Source organism: Ranitomeya variabilis, chromosome 2 (assembly GCF_051348905.1).
Source record: "Ranitomeya variabilis isolate aRanVar5 chromosome 2, aRanVar5.hap1, whole genome shotgun sequence".
Lineage (NCBI taxonomy): Eukaryota > Metazoa > Chordata > Amphibia > Anura > Dendrobatidae > Ranitomeya > Ranitomeya variabilis.
The window spans coordinates 886,044,856-886,069,615 of record NC_135233.1 but is presented as its reverse complement, the minus strand read 5'-3'; the positions used below and the strand labels follow the sequence as shown (position 1 = coordinate 886,069,615).

Sequence of the window (24,760 nt, the reverse complement as noted above, 5' to 3'; positions counted from 1 at the left end):
GAAAAGGAGATAGTTCAAACAGCTATATTCATGAGCCAATGATGGCATATAAGGGAGTGAACATCAATCTGTACAAATATCCACTGGTTGAGAATAGGAATAATGAATTATTAGGGTATGTGCACACGTATTTTTGAGGGCTGCTGATTTTTCCGCAGCGGATTTCATAAATCCACAGGTAAAAGGCACTGTGTTTTACCTGTGGATTTATGTGGAATTTGTGCGGATTCCACCTGCGGTTTTACACCTGCGGATTCCTATTATGGAGCAGGTGTAAACCGCTGTGGAATCCGCACAATGAATTGACATGCTACGGAATGTAACCCGCAGCATTTCCGCGCATTTTTTTCCGCAGCATGTGCACTGCGGATTGCGTTTTCCATAGGTTTACATTGTACTGTAAACGCATGGAAAGCTGCTGCGGACCCACAGCTGCAGATCCGCAGCAAAATCCGCAACGTGTGCACATAGCCTTAAGGCCCCATCACACTTAGCGACGCTGCAGCGATACAGACAACAATGCCGATCGCTGCAGCGTCGCTGTTTAGTCGCTGTGTGGTCGCTGGAGAGCTGTCACACAGACCGCTCTCCAGCGACCAACGATGCCGAGGTCCCCGGGTAACCAGGGTAAACATCGGGTTGCTAAGCGCAGGGCCGCGCTTAGTAACCCGATGTTTACCCTGGTTACCAGTGTAAAATGTAAAAAAACAAACAGTACATACTCACCATCGCGTCCCCCGGCGTCCGCTTCCGGCACTGACTGAGCGCCGGCCCTAACAGCAGAGCGGTGACGTCACCGCTGTGCTTTCACTTTACGGCCGGCAGTCAGTCAGTGCGGGAAGCAGACGGCAAGGGACCTGACGGACACCGGAATGTGAGTATGTAGTGTTTTTTTTTTTTTTACATTTACGATGGTAACCAGGGTAAACATCGGGTTACTAAGCGCGGCCCTGCGCTTAGTAACCCGATGTTTACCCTGGTTACCAGTGAAGACATCGCTGAATCCGTGTCACACACACCGATTCAGCGATGTCAGCGGGACCTCAACGATCAAAAAAAGGTCCAGGCCATTCCGACACGACCAGCGATCTCACAGCAGGGGCCTGGTCGCTGCTACGTGTCAAACATAGCGAGATCGCTACTGAGGTCGCTGTTGCGTCACAAAACTTGTGACTCAGCAGCGATCTCGCTAGCGACCTCGCTTAGGCCATGTTCACACGCTGCGGTTTTTACCGCGGAACCGCCGCGATTTTGATGCTGCGGGTCCGCAGCAGTTTCCATAGCGTTTACATTAACATGTAAACCCTATGGAAACCGCAAACCGCAGTGCACATGCTGCGGGAAAAACCACGCAGAAACGCAGCGGTTTACAACCCGCAGCATGTCACTTCTTTGTGCAGAATCGCTGCGATTCTGCACCCATAGAAATGCATTGAACCGCTTACTTCCCGCATGGGGGAAGTAAGCGGATAATGTGCGGGTGGTACCCGGGGTGGAGGAGAGGAGACTCTCCTCCAGGCCCTGGGAACCATAAAATAGTGTAAAAAAAAGAAATAAAATAAAAAATGAAGCTATACTCACCTCTCAGCGCTGCACGCGGCCGTCCGGTCTCAGTTGCTGTGCCGAACAGGACCTGTGGTGACGTCGCGGTCACATGACCGTGATGACGCCGCGGTCACATGACCGTGACGTCACGAAGGTCCTTGTCGGCACAGCCGCTTGCAGCGCCGGGGAGATCGCGACGTCAGAGGGTGAGTATAGCCAATTTTTATTATTTTTTACATTACTATTGATGCTGCATATTGCTGCATATGCAGCATCAATAGTACAGCAGTAATCCCGCAGCGGAAACCGCGGAACAAGCCGCGATAAATCTGCAGGGATAACCACAGCGGTTTTGCCCTGCAGATTTTCAATTCCGCTGCGGGATTAACCCGCAGAGGAACCCGCAGCGTGTGAACATGGCCTTAGTGTGACGGGGGCTTTTGTCTGCTGCGGTCTCAGACCTATAAATGCACCACAAAAAAATCAAAGTATACCATGATAGGCATGGGACCTGCCAATAAGGTGGTGCTAACAGAAACAATTGTCTCTCACAAATGATATCAAAGATATTCCCTAATGGGAATGTTAAACAGCACACAGGGGTACCACAATATAGATGTAGAAAAACGTGTCATCACAGATAGCATTATAGGGACAATAAGTCCTTCAGATATAATGTTCTTATCTGTCTGATTGTTGTACTTCACACAGTCGATTAGATACCATGCTGGTCTAAAGTCTCAGATTAATGATCCTGTTAGCCTTCTGTATTGCAAGTTAAACATTGCCAGATCCTTTACTTGCTCCTCGTAGGATATAGTCTGAAGTCTGCTCACTATCCTGACAGCTCTTCTCTGAACTTGCTCTAATTTTTCTATGTCTTTTTAAAAATGTAATACATCCCAGAACGGTGTTTGCCTTTTTTTGCTGCAGCATTACACTGTTGACTCGTGCAGTGTGTGATGATCTAATAGTATGCCCAAGTCTTTTTCACCCGTGCTGTTGACTAGTTCTATTCCTTCCATTCTATATATGTAATTTTTGCTTGTCTTGCCTAGATGTAGAATCTTGCATATCTCTGTTAAATACCATTCTATTAGTCGCTGCCCATTGTTCAAGCCTATCTAGATCCTGCTCAATCATTTCTCTGTCTTCTCTAGTGTTAGCTTTGCATCGTCTACAAATTTGACTAGTGTACCTTCAGTTCCCTTATTTAGATAATTTATAAAAATGTTGAACAACACTGGGGCCAAGACAGAGCCTTATGGTACCCCACTTGAAACACTTTTCCAATTTGATGTGAAAACATTTATTAAGACTCTGAGTACGATCGCTGAGCCAGTTATGAATCCACCTAGCCGTAGCCTTGTCAGTCCCATACTAGGTCATTTTGTCTATAAGAATTATATGAGATACTTTATCAAATGCTTTGCTAAAGTCAAGATATACTATATATACGGCACTTTGCTGATGCACCCAGTTAGGGATTCCATCATTGCAGGAAAATCGATTAGTCTTGCATGACTTTTTTGCTACATACCCATGCTGGCTCTTGTTGATTACTGTATTCTTATCCAAGTACTTACATACATGCTGTTTAGTAATTTGTTCAAAAATCTTTCCTGGTATTTCCTAGGATTTGCCGTGACTATTCTTGTGGATTCTCCCTTCTGCTTTTGATGCTCTATGACTTCAGTTATCTGACCCCAGACTTGGCCTCTGACTATCCGTTTTTTTACTCTCTGGTTTTGACTTATTGTCCTGAGATTTGACCCCTAACTGTTTTATTTCTACACCTTTGACTTATTCCTTTGTGCTACGAGCACTCCTGGTATCTGACAGTAGTCCTCCAGACTACCCTGTCTCACAGCTTACCCATGAGTAGTGACCAGCATCACACTGGTCTCTTTTAATGCTTCCGATTATTCCTTCTTTTTGGGATTGTTACTGATTGTACAGTGAGAATTTCGTTTAGCAAAATATCCCTTCCTTCTTGGACATTTCTATCGTTTAGAACATCCAGCCATTGAACCTTTCTTAAGCTGTTTCTGAGTCCATTAAAATCTGCCTTTCTGAAGTCCAATCTGAAAGTCTGAGTAATCCAAAATTCGAGGATAGCATTATTGTTGCCTCCAAAATTCCCAGCCACCTTTACTTCCTCAACCATTTCCTCCCTGTTGGTAATTGTTTTTTTTTTAAATAATTTAATACCACCATATGCCCATTTTTTAAAGTTTTTTTTGTGTCCAACTCCGTTAATAGCATATATGATATTTATTACCAAATATGTGATTAATTCATTACAAAAGTATTTTTTTCTCATCAGCTGTAAGCCAAATTGCAATGGGTAAAGTTACTGTTAAAGAATCTATGTAAATTAATATTTACAAGTTAACTTACAGACAAGTGGAAAAAGGCACATTCATCTCCCAAAATGGAATAGTCGGTCTTGGAACAGTTAGTTGCTTTTATTGTAAAAGTGACCATGTATAATTCTCCTTTAAAACCCTACAAGGTAAAGAATAGATATAGTTAAATGATCATATCAATATGTTTATAATTAGCAGTTTTTTAATATCATTATGCATACAGACACACCTAGAATAAAACACTTTTATCTGATTGTGTTCATAATATACATTTTGCTCAATATGTTATTAATTCAAACCAAAACTCCAAATCTAGTGCTGAGTCCCTCTCATACCATCTCTATTCTCCATAATATTCATATTTATCACAAAGTCTCAGGTTTGCCATCTGGTTATAACTTACTTTAACCCCTTAGTGACTAGGACAAATTTTGAAATCTGACCAGTGTCAATTTATGTGGTAATAATGGAATTCTTCAACAAATCCTAGTAATTTTGAGGTTGTTTTTTCGTGGCACATTATAACTTATGATAATGGTAAATTTAGGTCAATATGTTTGGTGTTTATTTATAAAAAAAAAACAAATTTGACAAAAATGTAAACAAATGTGCAATTTTCAAACTCTGAATAATTATCCTTCTAAGGGCTCATTTCCACTGGCGAGGAAAACGGACGAGTGCAATCCGATAAAAAATCGGATTGCACTCGGACCAATGTTATTCAATAGGTGTCTTTTCATTTGCGATTTTTTTCTCAGCCGAAATCGTACTGAGAAAAAAATCGCAGCATGCTGCGTATTGCTGCGATTCTCGGACGAGACTCGCCAATGCAAGTCAATGGGTGCGAGAAAAAAATCGCACAGCACTCGCACCATGCGAGTTCTGTCCGATTTTTACGCACCGGAGTCCTTTGAAAAGCCGGTAATTCAGCGTGGTGTACAGTAAAATCACACTGACAGGTTAGAATAGAGTAGATATATACACATAGAATAGGTATATATACATATATATATGTCAGTGAGACACCTATATATGTATATTTATATTTAATGCAGCGCAAGATAGCATTAAAGCCGCTAATTCAATTGCCGGCTTTTCATTTCTCCTTCCCAAACCCGACATGATATGAGACATGGTTTACATACGGTAAACCGTCTCATATCCCCCTTTTTTTTGCATATTCCACTGTTGTGAGTTTGGTTTTTGGGCTCCCCCGGTGGTCACTGGTGGTACTGGACTTGTGTCCTTCACTTTCTCTGTTCACCTGTTTCCATCAGGATATGGGTGTATCCTATTTAGCCTTGCTGCTCAGTTATTCTAGTGCCGGCTGTCATGATCTCAATGGCAAGAGAACATAGCATCAGCATATATAGGAACTAGCTCTTGGAAGATGGGAACTGAGCTGACCATGAACTAAACCTAACGCACAACTAGCAGTGGCCGGGTAGCATGCCTACGTTGATTCTAGATGCCCAGCACCAGCCGGAGGACTAAATAAAGCTAGCAGAGGAAAATATTAGTCCTAGCTCACCTCTAGAGAAATACCCCGAAAGGAGACAGAGGCCCCCCACATGTATTGGCGGTGAATTAAGATGAAATAACAAACGTAGTATGAAAATAGGTTTAGCAAATTTGAGGTCCACTTACTACATAGCAGAAGACAGAAAGGACACTTTCATGGTCAGCTGAAAACCCTATCAAAACACCATCCAGGAATTACTTTAAGACTCTGGCATTAACTCATAACACCAGAGTGGCAATTCCTGTTCACAAGAGCTTTCCAGACACAGTAACGAAACTACAGCTGTGAACTGGAACAAAATGCAAAAACAAACATGGACAAGAGTCCAACTTATCTAGTAGTTGTCTAGGAGCAGGAACAAGCACAGAGAGGCTTCTGATAACATTGTTGACCGGCAAGCAACTAACAGAGAAGCAAGGTTATATAGCGACTCCCACATCTTGATGGGAACAGGTGAACAGAGAAGATGAAGACACCAGTTCAATTCCACCAGTAGCCACCGGGGGAGCCCCGAATCCAAATTCACAACAGTACCCCCCCCTCAAGGAGGGGGCACCGAACCCTCACCAGAACCACCAGGGCGATCAGGATGGGCCCTATGAAAGGCACGAACCAGATCAGAGGCATGAACATCAGATGCATTCACCCAAGAATTATCCTCCTGGCCGTATCCCTTCCACTTGACCAGATACTGGAGTCTCCGTCTGGAAACACGGGAGTCTAAGATTTTCTCCACAACGTACTCCAACTCACCCTCAACCAACACCGGAGCAGGAGGCTCAACGGAAGGCACAACCGGTACCTCATACCTGCGCAATAATGACCGATGAAAAACGTTATGAATAGAAAAGGATGCAGGGAGGTCCAAACGGAAGGAAACAGGGTTAAGAATCTCCAATATCTTATACGGGCCGATGAACCGAGGCTTAAACTTAGGAGAAGAGACCCTCATAGGGACAAAACGAGAAGACAACCACACCAAATCCCCAACACAAAGCCGAGGACCAACACGACGGTGGCGGTTGGCAAAAAGCTGAGTCTTCTCCTGGGACAACCTCAAATTGTCCACCACCTTCCCCCAGATCTGATGCAATCTCTCCACCACAGCATCCACTCCAGGACAATCCGAAGATTCCACCTGACCAGAGGAAAATCGAGGATGAAACCCCGAATTACAGAAAAACGGGGACACCAAAGTGGCAGAGCTGGCCCGATTATTGAGAGCGAACTCCGCCAATGGCAAAAAAGCAACCCAATCATCCTGGTCAGCAGACACAAAACACCTCAGATATGTCTCCAGGGTCTGATTAGTCCGCTCGGTCTGGCCATTAGTCTGAGGATGGAAAGCGGACGAAAAAGATAAATCTATGCCCATCCTAGCACAGAATGCCCGCCAAAATCTAGACACGAATTGGGTCCCTCTGTCAGAAATGATATTCTCAGGAATACCATGCAAACGAACAACATTTTGAAAAAACAGAGGAACCAACTCGGAGGAAGAAGGCAACTTGGGCAGAGGAACCAAATGGACCATCTTAGAGAAACGGTCACACACCACCCAGATGACAGACATCTTCTGAGAAACAGGCAGATCTGAAATAAAATCCATCGAGATGTGCGTCCAAGGCCTCTTAGGAATAGGCAAGGGCAACAATAATCCACTAGCCCGAGAACAACAAGGCTTGGCCCGAGCACAAACGTCACAAGACTGCACAAAGCCTCGCACATCTCGTGACAGGGAAGGCCACCAGAAGGACCTTGCCACCAAATCCCTGGTACCAAAAATGCCAGGATGACCTGCCAACGCAGAAGAATGAACCTCAGAGATGACTCTACTGGTCCAATCATCAGGAACAAACAGTTTATCAGGTGGGCAACGATCCGGTCTATCCGCCTGAAACTCCTGCAAGGCCCGCCGCAGGTCTGGAGAAACGGCTGACAATACCACTCCATCCTTAAGGATACCTGTGGGCTCAGAGTTACCAGGCGAGTCAGGCTCAAAACTCCTAGAAAGGGCATCCGCCTTAACATTCTTAGAACCCGGTAGGTATGACACCACAAAATTAAACCGAGAGAAAAATAATGACCAGCGCGCCTGTCTAGGATTCAGGCGCCTGGCGGTCTCAAGATAAATCAAATTTTTGTGGTCAGTCAATACCACCACCTGATGTCTGGCCCCCTCAAGCCAATGGCGCCACTCCTCAAAAGCCCACTTCATGGCCAAAAGCTCCCGATTCCCAACATCATAATTCCGCTCAGCGGGCGAAAATTTACGGGAAAAGAAGGCACAAGGCCTCATCACGGAGCAGTCAGAACTTTTCTGCGACAACACTGCCCCAGCTCCGATCTCAGAAGCGTCGACCTCAACCTGAAAAGGTAGAGCAACATCAGGCTGACGCAACACAGGGGCAGAGGAAAAACGGCGCTTAAGCTCCCGAAAGGCCTCCACAGCATCAGGGGACCAATCAGCAACATCAGCACCCTTCTTAGTCAAATCGGTCAATGGCTTAGCAATATCCGAAAAACCAGCAATAAATCGACGATAAAAGTTAGCAAAGCCCAAAAATTTCTGAAGACCCTTAAGAGAAGAGGGCTGCGTCCAATCACAAATAGCTTGAACCTTGACAGGATCCATTTCAATGGAAGAGGGAGAAAAAATATATCCCAAAAAGGAAATCCTCTGTACCCCAAAAACACACTTAGAACCCTTCACACACAAAGAATTAGACCGCAAAACCTGAAAAACCCTCCTGACTTGCTGGACATGAGAGTCCCAGTCATCCGAAAAAATCAGAATATCATCCAGATACACAATCATAAATTTATCCAAATAATCGCGAAAAATATCATGCATAAAGGACTGGAAAACTGACGGAGCATTTGAAAGACCAAAAGGCATCACTAAATACTCAAAGTGGCCCTCGGGCGTATTAAATGCGGTTTTCCACTCATCCCCCTGCCTGATTCGCACCAAATCATACGCCCCACGAAGGTCAATCTTAGAGAACCACTTGGCCCCCTTTATGCGAGCAAACAAATCAGTCAGCAACGGCAATGGGTATTGATATTTAACAGTGATTTTATTCAAAAGCCGATAATCGATACATGGTCTCAAAGAGCCGTCTTTTTTTGACACAAAGAAAAAACCGGCTCCTAAGGGAGATGACGATGGACGAATATGTCCCTTTTCCAAGGACTCCTTTATATATTCTCGCATAGCAGCATGTTCAGGCACAGACAGATTAAATAAACGACCCTTTGGGTATTTACTACCCGGGATTAAATCTATGGCACAATCGCACTCTCGGTGCGGAGGTAACGAACCAAGCTTGGATTCTTCAAAGACGTCACGATAGTCAGACAGGAACTCAGGAATTTCAGAGGGAATAGATGATGAAATGGAAACCACAGGTACATCCCCATGAGCCCCCTTACATCCCCAGCTCAACACAGACATAGCTCTCCAGTCGAGGACTGGGTTGTGAGATTGCAGCCAAGGCAATCCTAGCACCAAATCATCATGTAGATTATACAGCACCAGAAAGCGAATAATCTCCTGGTGATCCGGATTAATACGCATAGTTACTTGTGTCCAGTATTGTGGTTTATTATTAGCCAATGGGGTGGAGTCAATCCCCTTCAGAGGAATAGGAGTCTCCAAAGGCTCTAAATCATACCCACAGCGTTTGGCAAAGGACCAATCCATAAGACTCAAAGCGGCGCCAGAGTCGACATAGGCGTCCGTGGTAATAGATGACAAAGAGCAAATCAGGGTCACAGATAGAATAAACTTAGACGGTAAGGTGCAAATGGAAACAGATTTATCAAGCTTTTTAGTGCGCTTAGAGCATGCTGATATAACATGAGTAGAATCACCACAATAGAAACACAACCCATTTTTCCGTCTAAAATTCTGCCGCTCGCTTCGGGACAGAATTCTATCACACTGCATATTCTCTGGCGACTTCTCAGTGGACACCGCCAGATGGTGCACTGGTTTGCGCTCCCGCAAACGCCTATCGATCTGAATAGCCATTGTCATGGACTCATTCAGACCCGCAGGCACAGGGAACCCCACCATAACATCCTTAATGGCATCAGAGAGACCCTCTCTGAAAGTCGCCGCCAGGGCGCACTCATTCCACTGAGTAAGCACAGACCATTTACGGAATCTTTGGCAGTAAATTTCCGCTTCATCTTGCCCCTGAGATAGGGACATCAAAGTTTTTTCTGCCTGAAGCTCCAAATGAGGTTCGTCATAAAGCAACCCCAAGGCCAGAAAAAACGCATCCACATTGAGCAACGCAGGATCCCCTGGTGTCAATGAAAAAGCCCAGTCTTGAGGGTCGCCCCGGAGCAAGGAAATCACAATCCTGACCTGCTGTGCAGGGTCTCCGGCAGAGCGAAATTTCAGGGACAAAAATAATTTGCAATTATTTCGAAAATTCTGAAACCCAGATCTATTCCCCGAGAAAAATTCCGGCAAAGGAATTCTCGGCTCAGATACAGGTGCATGACAAACAAAGTCTTGCAAATTTTGTACCTTCGTGGCGAGATTATTCAAACCTGCAGTTACACTCTGAAGATCCATTACAAACAGGTGGACACAGAGCCATTCAGAGATTAGAAGGAGAGAGAAAAAAAAAAAAAAAAAATCTCAGCAGACTTCTTATTACTCTCCTTTCTCAGCCAAGGATTTTAACCCTTTAGTGGGCCGGTCAAACTGTCATGATCTCAATGGCAAGAGAACATAGCATCAGCATATATAGGAACTAGCTCTTGGAAGATGGGAACTGAGCTGACCATGAACTAAACCTAACGCACAACTAGCAGTGGCCGGGTAGCATGCCTACATTGATTCTAGATGCCCAGCACCAGCCGGAGGACTAAATAAAGCTAGCAGAGGAAAATATTAGTCCTAGCTCACCTCTAGAGAAATACCCCGAAAGGAGACAGAGGCCCCCCACATGTATTGGCGGTGAATTAAGATGAAATAACAAACGTAGTATGAAAATAGGTTTAGCAAATTTGAGGTCCACTTACTACATAGCAGAAGACAGAAAGGACACTTTCATGGTCAGCTGAAAACCCTATCAAAACACCATCCAGGAATTACTTTAAGACTCTGGCATTAACTCATAACACCAGAGTGGCAATTCCTGTTCACAAGAGCTTTCCAGACACAGTAACGAAACTACAGCTGTGAACTGGAACAAAATGCAAAAACAAACATGGACAAGAGTCCAACTTATCTAGTAGTTGTCTAGGAGCAGGAACAAGCACAGAGAGGCTTCTGATAACATTGTTGACCGGCAAGCAACTAACAGAGAAGCAAGGTTATATAGCGACTCCCACATCTTGATGGGAACAGGTGAACAGAGAAGATGAAGACACCAGTTCAATTCCACCAGTAGCCACCGGGGGAGCCCCAAATCCAAATTCACAACAGCCGGCCATCAATGTAACCAGAGCCTTTCTGTTGCATGTTCCTGCTTCTAGACTACTATCAGCTAAGTTGGACTCTTAGTCCTAAGTTTGTTTTGCATTTTTGTTCCAGTTCACAGTTATGTTATTTTTCTGTAGCTGGAAGCTCTTGTGGGCCGAAATTGCCACTCCGGTGTCATGAGTAGACACATGAGTCTTAAAGTAATTTCGGGATGGTATTTTAATAGGGTTTTCAGCTGACCGTGAAGTTCCCTATTGTATCTTCTTGCTATCTAGTAAGCGGACCTCGCTTTGCTGAACCTACCTTCATACTGCGTATGTCTTTTCCTCTGAACTCACCGTCAATATATGTGGGGGGCTTCTGTCTCCTTTTTGGGGGAATTTCCCTAGAGGTAAGCCAGGTCTGTATTTTCCTCTATTAGGGTTAGTTAGTCCTCCGGCTGGCGCTAGGCGTCTAGGGATAAAACGTAGGTACGCCACCCGGCCACTGTTAGTTGTGTGGTAGGTTTAGCTCACGGTCAGCTCGAGATTCCATCACCCAAGAGCTGTTCTGTTATTTATGTTCTCTGACGTTCCCTTGCCATTGGGAACCATGACAGTATGGCCGGCCCAGTGTTAAAACCGTTGGCAGAAGAAAGGAGAGAAAAAGAAGTCTGCAGATTTTTTTTATTTTTTTTTTTCCTCTGAGCTTGCTCTATAGTTGACTTAGTTGCATTTCCGCTCTAATTGCAGCCTTTGTCTCTCTCTCTCCTTCTAATCCTTGAATGGCTCTGATCTCACCTGATTAAAATGGATCCTCAGAGTTTGGCTACAGGTTTGAATAATCTCGCTACGAAGGTTCAAAATTTACAGGATTTTGTTATTCATGCTCCTATATCTGAACCTAGAATTCCTATACCAGAATAGATAGATAGATAGATAGATAGATCTCGTTTCCTGAATTTCAAAAATAATTGTAAATTATTTCTTTCCCTGAGATCTCGCTCCGCTGGAGATCCCGCACAGCAGGTTAGGATAGTAATTTCCTTGCTGCGGGGTGACCCTCAAGACTGGGCATTTGCATTGGCACCCGGGGATCCTGCGTTGCTCAATGTGGATGCGTTTTTTCTGGCTTTGGGGTTGCTGTATGAGGAACCTAACTTAGAGATTCAGGCTGAAAAAGCCTTGATGGCCCTATCTCAAGGGCAAGATGAAGCTGAAATATACTGCCAAAAATTTCGTAAATGGTCTGTGCTTACTCAGTGGAATGAGTGCGCCCTGGCGGCGAATTTCAGAGAGGGTCTCTCTGATGCCATTAAAGATGTTATGGTGGGGTTCCCTGCACCTACAGGTCTGAATGAGTCCATGACAATGGCTATTCAGATTGATCGGCGTTTGCGGGAGCACAAACCTGTGCACCATTTGGCGGTGTCTTCTGAGAAGGCTCCAGAAAATATGCAATGTGATAGAATTCTGTCCAGAAGCGAACGGCAGAATTTTAGGCGAAAAAATGGGTTGTGCTTCTATTGTGGTGATTCAACTCATGTTATATCAGCATGCTCTAAACGTACAAAAAAGGTTGATAAGTCTATTTCAATTGGCACTTTACAGTCTAAGTTTATTCTGTCTGTAACCTTGATTTGTTCATTATCGTCAATTACCGCGGATGCCTATGTCGACTCTGGCGCCGCTTTGAGTCTAATGGATTGGTCCTTTGCCAGGCGCTGTGGGTTTGATCTAGAGCCTCTGGAAGTTCCTATACCTCTGAAGGGTATTGACTCTACACCATTGGCTAGTAATAAACCACAATACTGGACACAAGTGACTATGCGTATGAATCCAGACCATCAGGAGATGATTCGCTTCCTTGTGTTGTACAATCTACATGACGTTTTGGTGCTCGGATTACCATGGTTACAATCTCATAACCCAGTCCTTGACTGGAAAGCAATGTCTGTGTTAAGCTGGGGATGTCAGGGGGCTCATGGGGACGTACCTTTGGTTTCCATTTCGTCATCTATTCCCTCTGAGATTCCGGAATTTTTATCTGATTATCGTGATGTTTTTGAGGAGCCTAAGCTTGGTTCACTACCTCCTCACAGAGATTGTGATTGTACCATAGATCTGATTCCGGGCAGTAAATTTCCAAAGGGTCGTTTATTTAATCTATCTGTACCTGAACATGCTGCTATGCGAGAATATATTAAGGAGTCCCTGGAAAAGGGACATATTCGTCCTTCTTCATCTCCCTTAGGAGCCGGTTTTTTCTTTGTATCTAAAAAAGATGGCTCTTTGAGGCCGTGTATTGATTATCGACTCTTGAATAAAATTACAGTCAAATATCAGTATCCTCTGCCACTGCTGACTGATTTGTTTGCTCGAATAAAAGGGGCTAAGTGGTTCTCTAAGATTGATCTCCGTGGGGCGTATAATTTGGTGCGAATTAAGCAGGGGGATGAGTGGAAAACCGCATTTAATACGCCCGAGGGCCATTTTGAGTATTTGGTAATGCCTTTTGGTCTTTCAAATGCCCCTTCAGTCTTTCAGTCCTTTATGCATGACATTTTCCGTGAATATTTGGATAAATTTATGATCGTGTATCTGGATGATATTTTGATTTTTTCGGATGACTGGGATTCTCATGTCCAACAGGTCAGGAGGGTTTTTCAGGTTTTGCGGGCTAATTCCTTGTGTGTGAAGGGTTCTAAGTGTATTTTTGGGGTTCAAAAGATTTCTTTTTTGGGGTACATTTTTTCCCCCTCTTCCATTGAGATGGATCCTGTCAAGATTCGGGCTATTTGTGATTGGACGCAACCTTCTTCTCTTAAGAGCCTTCAGAAATTTTTGGGCTTTGCTAATTTTTATCGTCGATTTATAACTGGTTTTTCTGATGTTGCTAAACCTTTGACTGATTTGACCAAAAAGGGTGCTGATGTTGCTGATTGGTCCCCTGCTGCTGTGGAGGCCTTTCGGGAGCTTAAGCGCCGCTTTTCTTCCCCCCCTGTGTTGCGTCAGCCTGATGTTACTCTTCCTTTTCAGGTTGAGGTCGATGCTTCCGAGATCGGAGCTGGGGCGGTCTTGTCGCAGAAAAGTTCCGACTGCTCCGTGATGAGACCTTGTGCGTTCTTTTCGCGAAAATTTTCGCCCGCCGAGCGAAATTATGATATTGGTAATCGGGAGCTTTTGGCTATGAAGTGGGCTTTTGAGGAGTGGCGTCATTGGCTTGAGGGGGCTAGACATCAGGTGGTGGTATTGACCGATCACAAGAATTTGATTTATCTTGAGTCTGCCAGGCGCCTGAATCCTAGACAGGCGCGCTGGTCGTTGTTTTTCTCTCGGTTTAATTTTGTGGTCTCATACTTACCAGGTTCTAAAAATGTGAAGGCGGATGCCCTTTCTAGGAGTTTTGAGCCTGATTCCCCTGGTGATTCTGAACCTACAGGTATCCTGAAGGATGGGGTGATATTATCTGCTGTTTCCCCAGACCTGCGACGGGCTTTGCAGGAGTTTCAGGCGGATAGACCTGATCGTTGCCCGCCTGGTAGACTGTTTGTTCCTGATGATTGGACCAGTAGAGTCATCTCGGAGGTTCATTCTTCTGTGTTGGCAGGTCATCCCGGGATCTTTGGTACCAGGGATTTGGTGGCTAGGTCCTTCTGGTGGCCTTCCCTGTCTCGAGATGTACGAGTTTTTGTGCAGTCTTGTGATGTTTGTGCTCGGGCCAAACCTTGTTGTTCTCGGGCTAGCGGATTGTTGTTATCTTTGCCTATTCCGAAGAGGCCTTGGACTCACATCTCTATGGATTTTATTTCTGATCTCCCTGTTTCTCAGAAAATGTCTGTCATCTGGGTGGTGTGTGACCGTTTTTCAAAGATGGTTCATTTGGTGCCCTTGCCTAAGTTGCCTTCCTCATCCGAGCTGGTTCCTCTGTTTTTTCAAAATGTGGTTCGCTTGCATGGTATTCCGGAGAATATCGTTTCTGACAGGGGGACCCAGTTCGTGTCTAGATTTTGGCGGGCGTTCTGTGCTAGGATGGGCATTGATTTGTCTTTTTCGTCTGCGTTCCATCCTCAGACTAATGGCCAGACTGAGCGAACTAATCAGACCTTGGAGACTTATTTGAGGTGTTTTGTGTCTGCGGATCAGGATGACTGGGTTGCCTTTTTGCCGTTGGCGGAGTTTGCCCTCAATAATCGGGCTAGTTCTGCCACTTTGGTTTCTCCTTTCTTTTGCAATTCGGGGTTTCATCCTCGTTTTTCTTCCGGTCAGGTGGAGTCTTCGGATTGTCCTGGAGTGGATACTGTGGTGGATAGGTTGCATCGGATTTGGGGACAGGTGGTGGACAATTTGGAGTTGTCCCAGGAGAAGACTCGGCATTTTGCTAACCGCTGTCGTCGTGTTGGTCCTCGTCTTCGTGTTGGGGACTTGGTGTGGTTGTCTTCTCATTTTGTCCCTATGAGGGTTTCTTCTCCTAAGTTTAAGCCTCGGTTCATCGGCCCGTATAAGATTTTGGAGATTCTTAACCCCGTGTCCTTTCGATTGGACCTCCCAGCATCTTTTTCTATCCATAATGTCTTCCATCGGTCATTATTGCGCAGGTATGAGGTACCGGTTGTGCCTTCCGTTGAGCCTCCCGCTCCGGTGTTGGTTGAGGGTGAATTGGAGTATGTTGTGGAGAAGATCTTGGACTCCCGTGTTTCCAGACGGAAACTTCAGTATCTGGTCAAGTGGAAGGGCTACGGTCAAGAGGATAATTCTTGGGTGACAGCCTCTGATGTTCATGCCTCTGATTTGGTCCGTGCCTTTCATAGGGCTCGTCCTGATCGCCCTGGTGGTTCTTGTGAGGGTGATGCGCCCCCTGGTGGATGTCCTCATGAACAGCAGCCTGGGAACTTTTTCCCACGCTCGAGGTCATATGAGGACAACCACCAGGGGGCGCATCACCGCGACTGAAGGTAACTATAGGTCATTGACCTACATTTCCTTCATTCCCGGGGCTTACAGGCACGGAGCACAGCTGCATTAGCAGGGCTCCTGCTTGTAAAATATTTTAACCCCTTCAGATGGATTACCTCGTGGGACCTGACAGTTCATCAGAGAGGGTATGTATATTGTTGGTTTATTATTTTTCCAAGCGAGGGTTATCACATGGATTGAGAGAGCAATAAAATATTAAAACAACCTGTGTGTTTATTTCATTAAAATACTTTTTAATCATGTGTGTGTGTTTTTTTTTAACCCTTTCATACAATTGGATTAATAATGGATAGGTGTCATAATTGACGCCTCTCCATTATTAATCTGGCTTAATGTCACCTTACAATAGCAAGGTGACATTAACCCTTCATTACCCCATATCCCACCGCTACACGGGAGTGGGAAGAGAGTGGCCAAGTGCCAGAATAGGCGCATCTTCCAGATGTGCCTTTTCTGGGGTGGCTGGGGGCAGATGTTTTTAGCCACGGGGGGGCCAATAACCATGGACCCTCTCCTGGCTATTAATATCTGCCCTCAGTCACTGGCTTTACTACTCTGGCGGAGAAAATTGCGCGGGAGCCCACGCCAATTTTTTCCGCGATTTAACCCTTAAATTTAATAGCTACAGCGCCGAAATTTTGCACATACACACTACTAACATTAGTAGTGTGGAATATGCAAAAAAGAGGGGGAAATGAGATGGTTTACTGTATGTAAACCATGTCTCATATCATGTCGGGTATGGGAAGGAGAAATGAGAAGCTGGCAATTGAATTAGTGGCTTTTATGCTATCTTGCGCTGCATTAAATATAAATATACATATATTAGGTGTCTCACTGACATATATATATGTATATATACCTATTCTATGTGTATATATCTACTCTATTCTAACCTGTCAGTGTGATTTTACTGTACACAGCACTGATTTGCCGGCTTTTCAAAGGACACCGGTGCGTACAAATCGGACAGTAATACGGATGTCATACGGATGATGCGATTAAAAATCGCATTGCACTCGCATTGCACTCGCATGACACTCGCATGACAATCGCATACGTTACATCCGTTTTTTCGGTCCAGATTACGGACCGATTTGTCTCTCGCCAGTGGAAATGAGCCCTAATCCAGATAGTCATACCACAGAAAAACATTAATAAATAACATTTCCCTCATGTCTGCTTTACATCAGCACCATTTGTAAAATGTTATTTTATTGTGTTTGCCTTTTAAGGTACTTTAAAAAATGTCGCTGTAATTTTTCATTTTTTCAAGGAAATGTACAAAATTTATTTTTTTAGGGACCCATGCAGGTTTGAGGTGACTTTGAGGGTCCTATATATTGGAAAACCCCCCAAAGTAAAACCATTTTAAAAACAACATCCCTCAATATATCGAAAACTGCTGTCAGGTAGTTTATTAACCCTTCAAGTGATTTTCAGGAATTAATGTAAAGTGGCATGACAGAAATGAAAAATTGTATTTTTACCACCTAAATGTCGCTAACTTCTGAATAGGTCACTGTAGCCAGGAGACTCTAAGGCCGCTATTTGGCCATGAATTGCCATAGCAAACATAAGGACCACACAATCATGATCTCTGGGTGCCAATGGGGATAAATAGGAAGCCCCCACACTCTGTTAACCATTCATATGAGGTAATCACTTTTGACAGCAGCATTTAAGGGGTTAAACAGTTATGGACAGTGCCAAGGTTGATAATGGCTAATGCAGCAAGTTGTCAGCTATAGTGGACAGCTGACAGCTGCTGGATTGCCACCTGTATGGGGAGGCTATTCTCTTATATGTCAGGTCAGTAGAAAGATGTATCAGCGGTCATTAAGGGGGTATAAATCAAGTTTTTTTTATTTTATATTTTTTAAAGGTTTTTTTATATATTTTTTTTTATTCTCAATGTTATTATCTATATTTAAAAAAATCCTAAAATCTTGAAGCTTTCCCACTGTTCACTTATCCTCATAAAATGTGCCTAAAGAAATGAAACATGGCCCCTATAAGAAGGGAAAGCAATAAAACTAATCACTATGGCTCTGATTTTTTTGGCAATGGCTTCAGAGGTGCTGGCCAGTTCCTTGTGCATCAAATATGTGCTGTTGAAGTGCCTGATCTCTCATGCTGAGGGTACAAGTCAGATTCCCTGTACATGACAGGGCATTGCTGGAAAACCTGTGTTAAAGACTACTGAAGGCAGAGGAGACTCCTGAGTGTAATCAGCAGCTGTGCCAGGAGATTGTAGAAGAGGCAACTTTTCTGGAGGGCTGACGTCCATGGCTGGATAAAGTGTGGTAGTCACTGTGGCAGCCGTGATCAGGAAACAGCCGTGATTATAACTAAAATGATTTTAGTTTTATTAAAACCCGTTGGATAGCCACTGAGATGGTCTATTGGAGAGTTGTTGAGACAGCCTGCAAAGGAAAAAAAAGAGTGTGATCCCAGGTTACAGGGAGGAGTGTAAACCAGATGAATGTTAGTGTGTGGCTTATTCAAGCCTTTTCTTCATCGAAGCAAGCTAATCAGTGTCTGGGGTCATTGCTGGTGGGTTGGGTTTATTTTTGCCAAAGAATGAGAAAAGAAATGTCAGGGAGCTAGGACTGGCTAAAAAGGTTTTCAATCTGGGCAGCTGGTTGCCATGATTTTGGAAGTTGCTAGCTAGAGCCCATCATTAGATGTGCTGCTGGATCTGTAGATTGCTCTGATTACAGATAGGCTGCCCTATGCATACTGCATTAACCCTTTAGTGACAGAGCCAAATTTGTACTTAATGACCAAGCCAATTTTTACAATTTTGACCACTTTCACTTTATGAGGTTATAGCTCTGGAACGCTTCAACGGATCCCAGTGATTTTGAGAATTTTTTTTTGTGACATAATGTACTTCATGTTAGTGGTAAAATTTATTCGATATGACGCATTTATTTATGAAAAAACGGGAATTTGGCAAAAGTATTAAACATTTTGCAATTTTCAAACTTTTAATTTTTGTGCACCTAAATCAGAGAGTCATATCATGACAAAATAGTTAATAAATAACATTTCTCACATATCTACTATACATCAGCACAATTTTGTAAACATAATTTTTTTGCTAGGAAGTTATAAGGGTTAAAAGTTGACCTGTGATTTCTCATTTTTCCAACTAAATTTTACAAAACCATTTTTTTAGGTGTAAGGGGGTTACAACGACTGGTATACACCCCTACCCCTTTAAATACATCCCGGTTACTGCACTGTGTAAGAATAAGTTTGTTTAATAATGTATATTGTGTATTCTAAATGTTTGCTGGTCCATAATGTGTTGTACTACTTGTATGGTGTTTTTTCCATAAGAATGTAGGGACAGTGTAGTACTTCAGTTTGGCTACAAGATGGTACTTGATAGTTAGTCATAGGAGGAGCTAGCTGGGGTAAGGTAGGAACAGCTTCCTAGTTAGAATGAGTGGGGACCGGGATGCCCAGGCAGCTGGGATGGGCTCCAGAGCTCAAGCTACTCAGTAGCTCCGCAACGTTTAAGTACAGGACCCAGCCATCCAGAGCCCACTGGGCCAGAAGTAGAGCTGAGCAGCGGGCTTACAGCTGTGTTGGAACGAAGGCTGAAAGCAGGGGGAGTTTGAGGGGTCAATATGATAGAAAATACCCCAATCAAGAAGTTTATTAACCCTTCAGGTGCTGCATGAGAACTAAAGCAACGTGGAAGGAAAAAATTAACATTTTACTTTTTTTCACAAAAAATTAACCTTGGAACCAAACTTTTTTATTTTCAGAAGGGTATCAGGAGAAAATGTACCCCAAAATTTGTTGTGCAATTTCTCCCGAGTATGCCAATACACCGTTTGTGGGGGAAAGCCACTGTTTGGGTGCATGGCAGGGCTCAGAAGGAAGAGAGCACCATTTGACTTTTTGAACGCAAAATTGGTTGAATCAAAGGAGGGCACCATGTCGTGTTTGGAGACCCCTGATGTAATTAAACAGTGGAAACCCCACAATTCTAACTTCAACCCTAACACATCCCTCCCCCTGACCCGAATCCCAACCCTAACCACAACTCCAACTCCAACACCACCCTAACCCAAACACCCCAACTGTATCCCAAACACAACTGTATCCCCAACATAACCGTATCCCCAACACAACCGTATTCCCAACACAACCCTAACCCCAACACAACCCTAACCCCAACACAGCCCTAACTCCAACCCTAACTCCAACACCACAACCGTAACCCCAACCGTAACCTCAACACAACCCTAACCCCAACACAACCCTAGCCCAACCTTAACCCTAGCTCTAACCCTAGCCCCAATACTTACCCTAGCCCAACCCTAACCCTAGCTCTAACTTCAACCCTAACCCTAGCCCCAACCCTAACTATAATGGAAAAAATGCAATTTTTTTTTAATTTTGTTATTTTTACTTAACTAAGGGGGTGATAAAGGGGGGTTTGATTTACTATTTTTCTTATTTTGATCACTGTGATAGGGTCTATTACAGTGATCAAAATGAACCAATAGGAAAAATCTCCTATTGTTGTCAGGTGCAAGCAGGCAGATCTCGGCAGGCACACTGCGAATGCGCCTGTCATTTTCTTCCCAGAAGAAGACACCGAGGGTCGGGGGACAGAGCCAGAGGGTCCAGGGACACCGGGGGGAAATCGGGGTACCCTATTTCTCTCTCCTCTAGTAGTACCCCTAACTGCTGCCGTTAAAAGGCGTATCAGCGGTTGTTAAGGGGTTAAAGGATTAAGCCTCGTTGAGAAACCACCACAAATAATGTGCCTCTATTGCTGGAGAATAGTCACCTTCACTGAATCCTGCATCATTGTTCCCATTATGGTGAAAATGATGTACAACACAAGTTCCCCAAAAGTTGGGCGCTTTGTAAAATGCAAAAAAGACAAGAATGCAATGATTTGGAAATCACTTATAGCCATATTTTTTTTACAACAGAACATTGAACAAAGATCAAAAGGGGAAAGTCACTTTTTCCATTTCATTTGAAAAAAAATAACTCATTTAAAAATTGACGGCAGCAACACATCACAAAAACGATGTGACAGGGCCATGTCTACCATTGTGTTCCATCCCCTCTTCCTTTAACAACAGTCTCAAAATGTCTGGAAAGTGAGGAGGCCAATTGCTGGAGCTTCGGGAGAGGAACTTTGGCCCATTCTTGCCTGTAAGATTCTAGCTCCTTCACAGACTTGGGTCTTCTTAGCCTGATTTTTTGTTGCATAATGGGCCAAATGTTTCTATCTGTGAAATGTCAGGCCTGAAGGTGGCCAGTTTATCACCCAAACTCTTTTTCTGTCAAGCCAGGCTGTTGTGATGGATGCTGTATTTGGTTTAAAATTGTCCTGCTGAAATATTCAAGATATTCCCTGAAATAGACGTGGCCTGGATGGGAGCATACAGTGGCATGTAAACGTTTGGGAGCCCATGGTCAAAATTACTATTATTGTGATCAGATAAGCAAGTTGAAGATGAAATTATATCTAAAAGGATTAAAGTTAAAGATGACACATTTCCTTAAAAAATTTTTTTCATCTTTTACTTTTTAAAAATTACAAAAAGGAAATGCAAAAGCTTGGCTACCCTGCATTGTTAGCACCTAGTAGCACCCCCTTTTGCAAGTATCATAGCTTGTAAACGCTTTTTGTAGCCTGCCAAGAGTCTTTGAATTCTTGTTTGAGGGATTTTCATCCATTCTTCCTTGGAAAATTCTTCCTGTTCTGTGAGATTCCTGGGTCGTCTTGCATACACTGGTATTTTGAGGTCTGGCCATAGCTTTTCAATGATTTTCATATCAGGGCACTGTGAGGGCCATTGTAAAACCTTCAGTTTGCTCCTTTTGAGGTAGTCTATTGTGGATTTTCATGTGTGTTTAGGATTATACATTTGTAGAAGCATCCTATTTTCAACTTCAGCTTTTTTACAGATGGTTTTATGTTTGCATCAAGAATTTGTTGAAATTTAATTGAATCCATTCTTCCCTCTACCTGTGAAATATTCCTTGTGCTATTGGCTGCATCACAACCCCAAAGCATGACTGATCCACCCCCATTAATGGTTGGAGAAATGTTCTTTTTCTGAAATTCAGTGCCTTTTTTCTTCATGCATACCTGTGATCATTGTTGCCAAAGAGTTCTATTTTAACCTTATAAGTTCACAGGACTTGTTTCCAAAATGCATCAGACTTATTTAGATGTTTTTTTTGCATACTTCAGATGCTGAATTTTATGGTGAGCATGAGGGAAAGGTTTTCTTTTGATAACGCTTCCATGAAGGCCATATTTGTGCAGGTAAAAATCAGTGAAAGTAGCGATCACTGGGGAGCACCAGGAAAGCGGGGAATCAGGTAAATTAAATTAATAAGCAGTCCAATGCAGCTCCAGCCGTGAACCTCCAATGGAGGATAGTATCTGGGACAATGTAGAAAACGGTCAAAGGAGCACAAAGAACACAAGGAAAAGGTAGTAATTTCTTAAGCCCACAACGCGTTTCAACGGTAAACCGTCTTCATCAGGTTGCCACCTGATTGTCCTTGTGTTCTTTGTGCTCCTTTGACCGTTTTCTACATTGTCCCATATTTGTGCAGGTGTCTCTGAACAGTAGAACAATGTACCACAAATTCTGTGTCTACTAATTTTTTCTCAAGGTCTTTTGCAGTCAAGCAGGTGTTCTGATTTGCCTCTCTAGCAATCCTACAAGCGGCTCTCACTGAAATTTTTCTTGTTCTTCCAGACCTTATCTTGGCATCCACTGCCATTTCTTAGTTACATTTTCAAACTGAGGAGAGGGCAACTTGAAAACGATATTATCTACTTGTAAGTTTTTCCTGATTTATGGGCCTCCACCACTTTCTTCATTTTCAGAGTACTAGACAGCTGCTTAAAAGACGCAAGAAGCTGGTGGCGAAACGCGGGGACGCTGAGGTGCGCTCCATTAACGGAGCTTCCATAGCCTCTCTAAATTCAGGTTACGAAACAGCACAAAGCACTTCACTATTAGTAACAGTATCCTGCCTCTTTCATGGTAAAATACTGACACACATAAATTCTATTTGTGTGATTAGCATATGGGTCAGGTGTTCATTTTGATTTATTCACACTGCTGCACCTATATATTCTAAATGACAGCACCTATCCTAATATTTATGCTATGGAAGTGCTGATGATAGTGCACGTGGATTCTGAGGACGTAGAGCAGGTGCGACTATGCCTGTTGCTGGAGAACAAGAAACACGACCATGCACGACACATAGTTTCCTGTCCCACTTTGCAGGGAGGCACGGTACACCACTTCTGAAGCCAGAGCAGTGCGAACAAGTGGTCGGTGGATAGTAGATAATGCTTCCTGAAGGCTTGGCAAAACTACCCAGTTTTCCACAAGATCCACTCTCACCAGCCTAAAGTCTAGATCAGTTAATCCTCCTTCCTTCCACCATGTTGAGTTCCAGGAGACTACTGATCCCACACTAAAACACTTAGAGGAGATCTTTACAACTACATTTCTTGATTGTGGACTTTCAACCTGCATGTTCCAAAGGGGACAGGAGGACATGTTGTTTAGTGATGCAAAAAACTTAGAGCAGGCAAATTTTGGCTAAAGAGGTAGATGATGATGAGACACAGTTGCCACTAAGTCTTGTTGTTAAGTAACACAGTCAGGAGGACCAGGGTGCGGGGGTGGAAGACAAGGTAGTGGATGACGAAGTCACCGACCCAACCTGGGAACTTGCATGCAGAGCAAGTCCAGCATTTTTGAGGGGGAGGGATCGGCAGCACCGAAACAAACAGGAAGAGGCAGTGGGGTGACCAGAGGGAGAAGGCGGGCAACTGTTCCGCAGAGCACCGACACTCCTGAATTTTTCCGTCAAAGAGTTAGGTGTTCCCCAGTATGTGACTTTTTAAAGAGAATTTTGTTTTTTTTTGTTTTCAAAGAGACAAACAAAATGACCATTTGCAGCTTATGCCATGCCAAGATAAGCAGAGACCGGGCCATTAAAAACCTAACCACCACCAGTATGATCAGGCACATATCTAATATCATATCTAATGATATCTAATCATATCATAATTTGTATAGGAGACAAACCGCACAGTGCGGCAGAGTTACTTAAAGGAATTGCATTAATCTTGGCCAAAAAAGAGTACTGTTTGTTCATCCTGCTAGACCCATGCTACAAGAACTTTGCATCTCTTTTTCCTGAGGTGAGAGGTCTACTAATATTGTGCTATACCAGAAGGCCATTGTGGAAAATATGTTGAAAAATTGCCAACAGACAATGCTAGCGGCAGGGGCAAGCTTCTTTGCCCTACCAAGGAGGAAAAGTAAGGGGCTAGACACACAGCAGAGGCAGGGGTACACTGTCAAAGACGTGTGCCAATTTCATGACACCTGCATGTAGGATAGCTGCGGAGACACCATCACGTGTTTCTCAACGCAAGCGGTGAATAGCCAGACCTTTCCCCGGGAAGGAACAACCACGGGAAGGGCAGCATCCAATAAAGGAAAACATCCAATACAGGAAAACCACCTATGCCAAGCATGGTATCCATCCACAGACAGCTGTTTCGGGGTGTTTGCCCCTCATCAGTGTGGAGTAGGAATCTGGCTATTAGGAGCAGTGCCTAGTAAAAGGCTGTAAAGGCACAGATGATTGGCCTCGGGGAGACCAAAACATCTGAACACCGCGGAGACACCATCACGTGTTTCTCAACGCAGTGATCCAGAACACTGCCCCCATCCCTTATGGGAAATATGCAAATGCATGTAGGATAGCTGCGGAGACACCATCACGTGTTTCTCAATGCAAGCAGTGAATAGCCAGACCTTTCCCCGGGAAGGAACAACCACGGGAAGGGCAGCATCCAATAAAGGAAAACATCCAATACAGGAAAAACATA

The 24,760-nt window shown here is 43.9% G+C and overlaps 1 protein-coding gene across 2 annotated transcripts in view; it reads right to left on the bottom strand.

Moving 5' to 3' along the window:
- LOC143808113 (T-kininogen 1-like) overlaps window positions 1–24,760 on the bottom strand; it is a 252,889-nt gene that overhangs the window by 49,474 nt on the left and 178,655 nt on the right. For both annotated transcript variants that reach the window (XM_077290418.1, XM_077290419.1), the window contains exon 8: window positions 3,946–4,053. In XM_077290418.1, coding sequence (XP_077146533.1) covers window positions 3,946–4,053 — 108 coding nt within the window. The remainder of the gene's footprint in view (window positions 1–3,945; window positions 4,054–24,760) is intronic.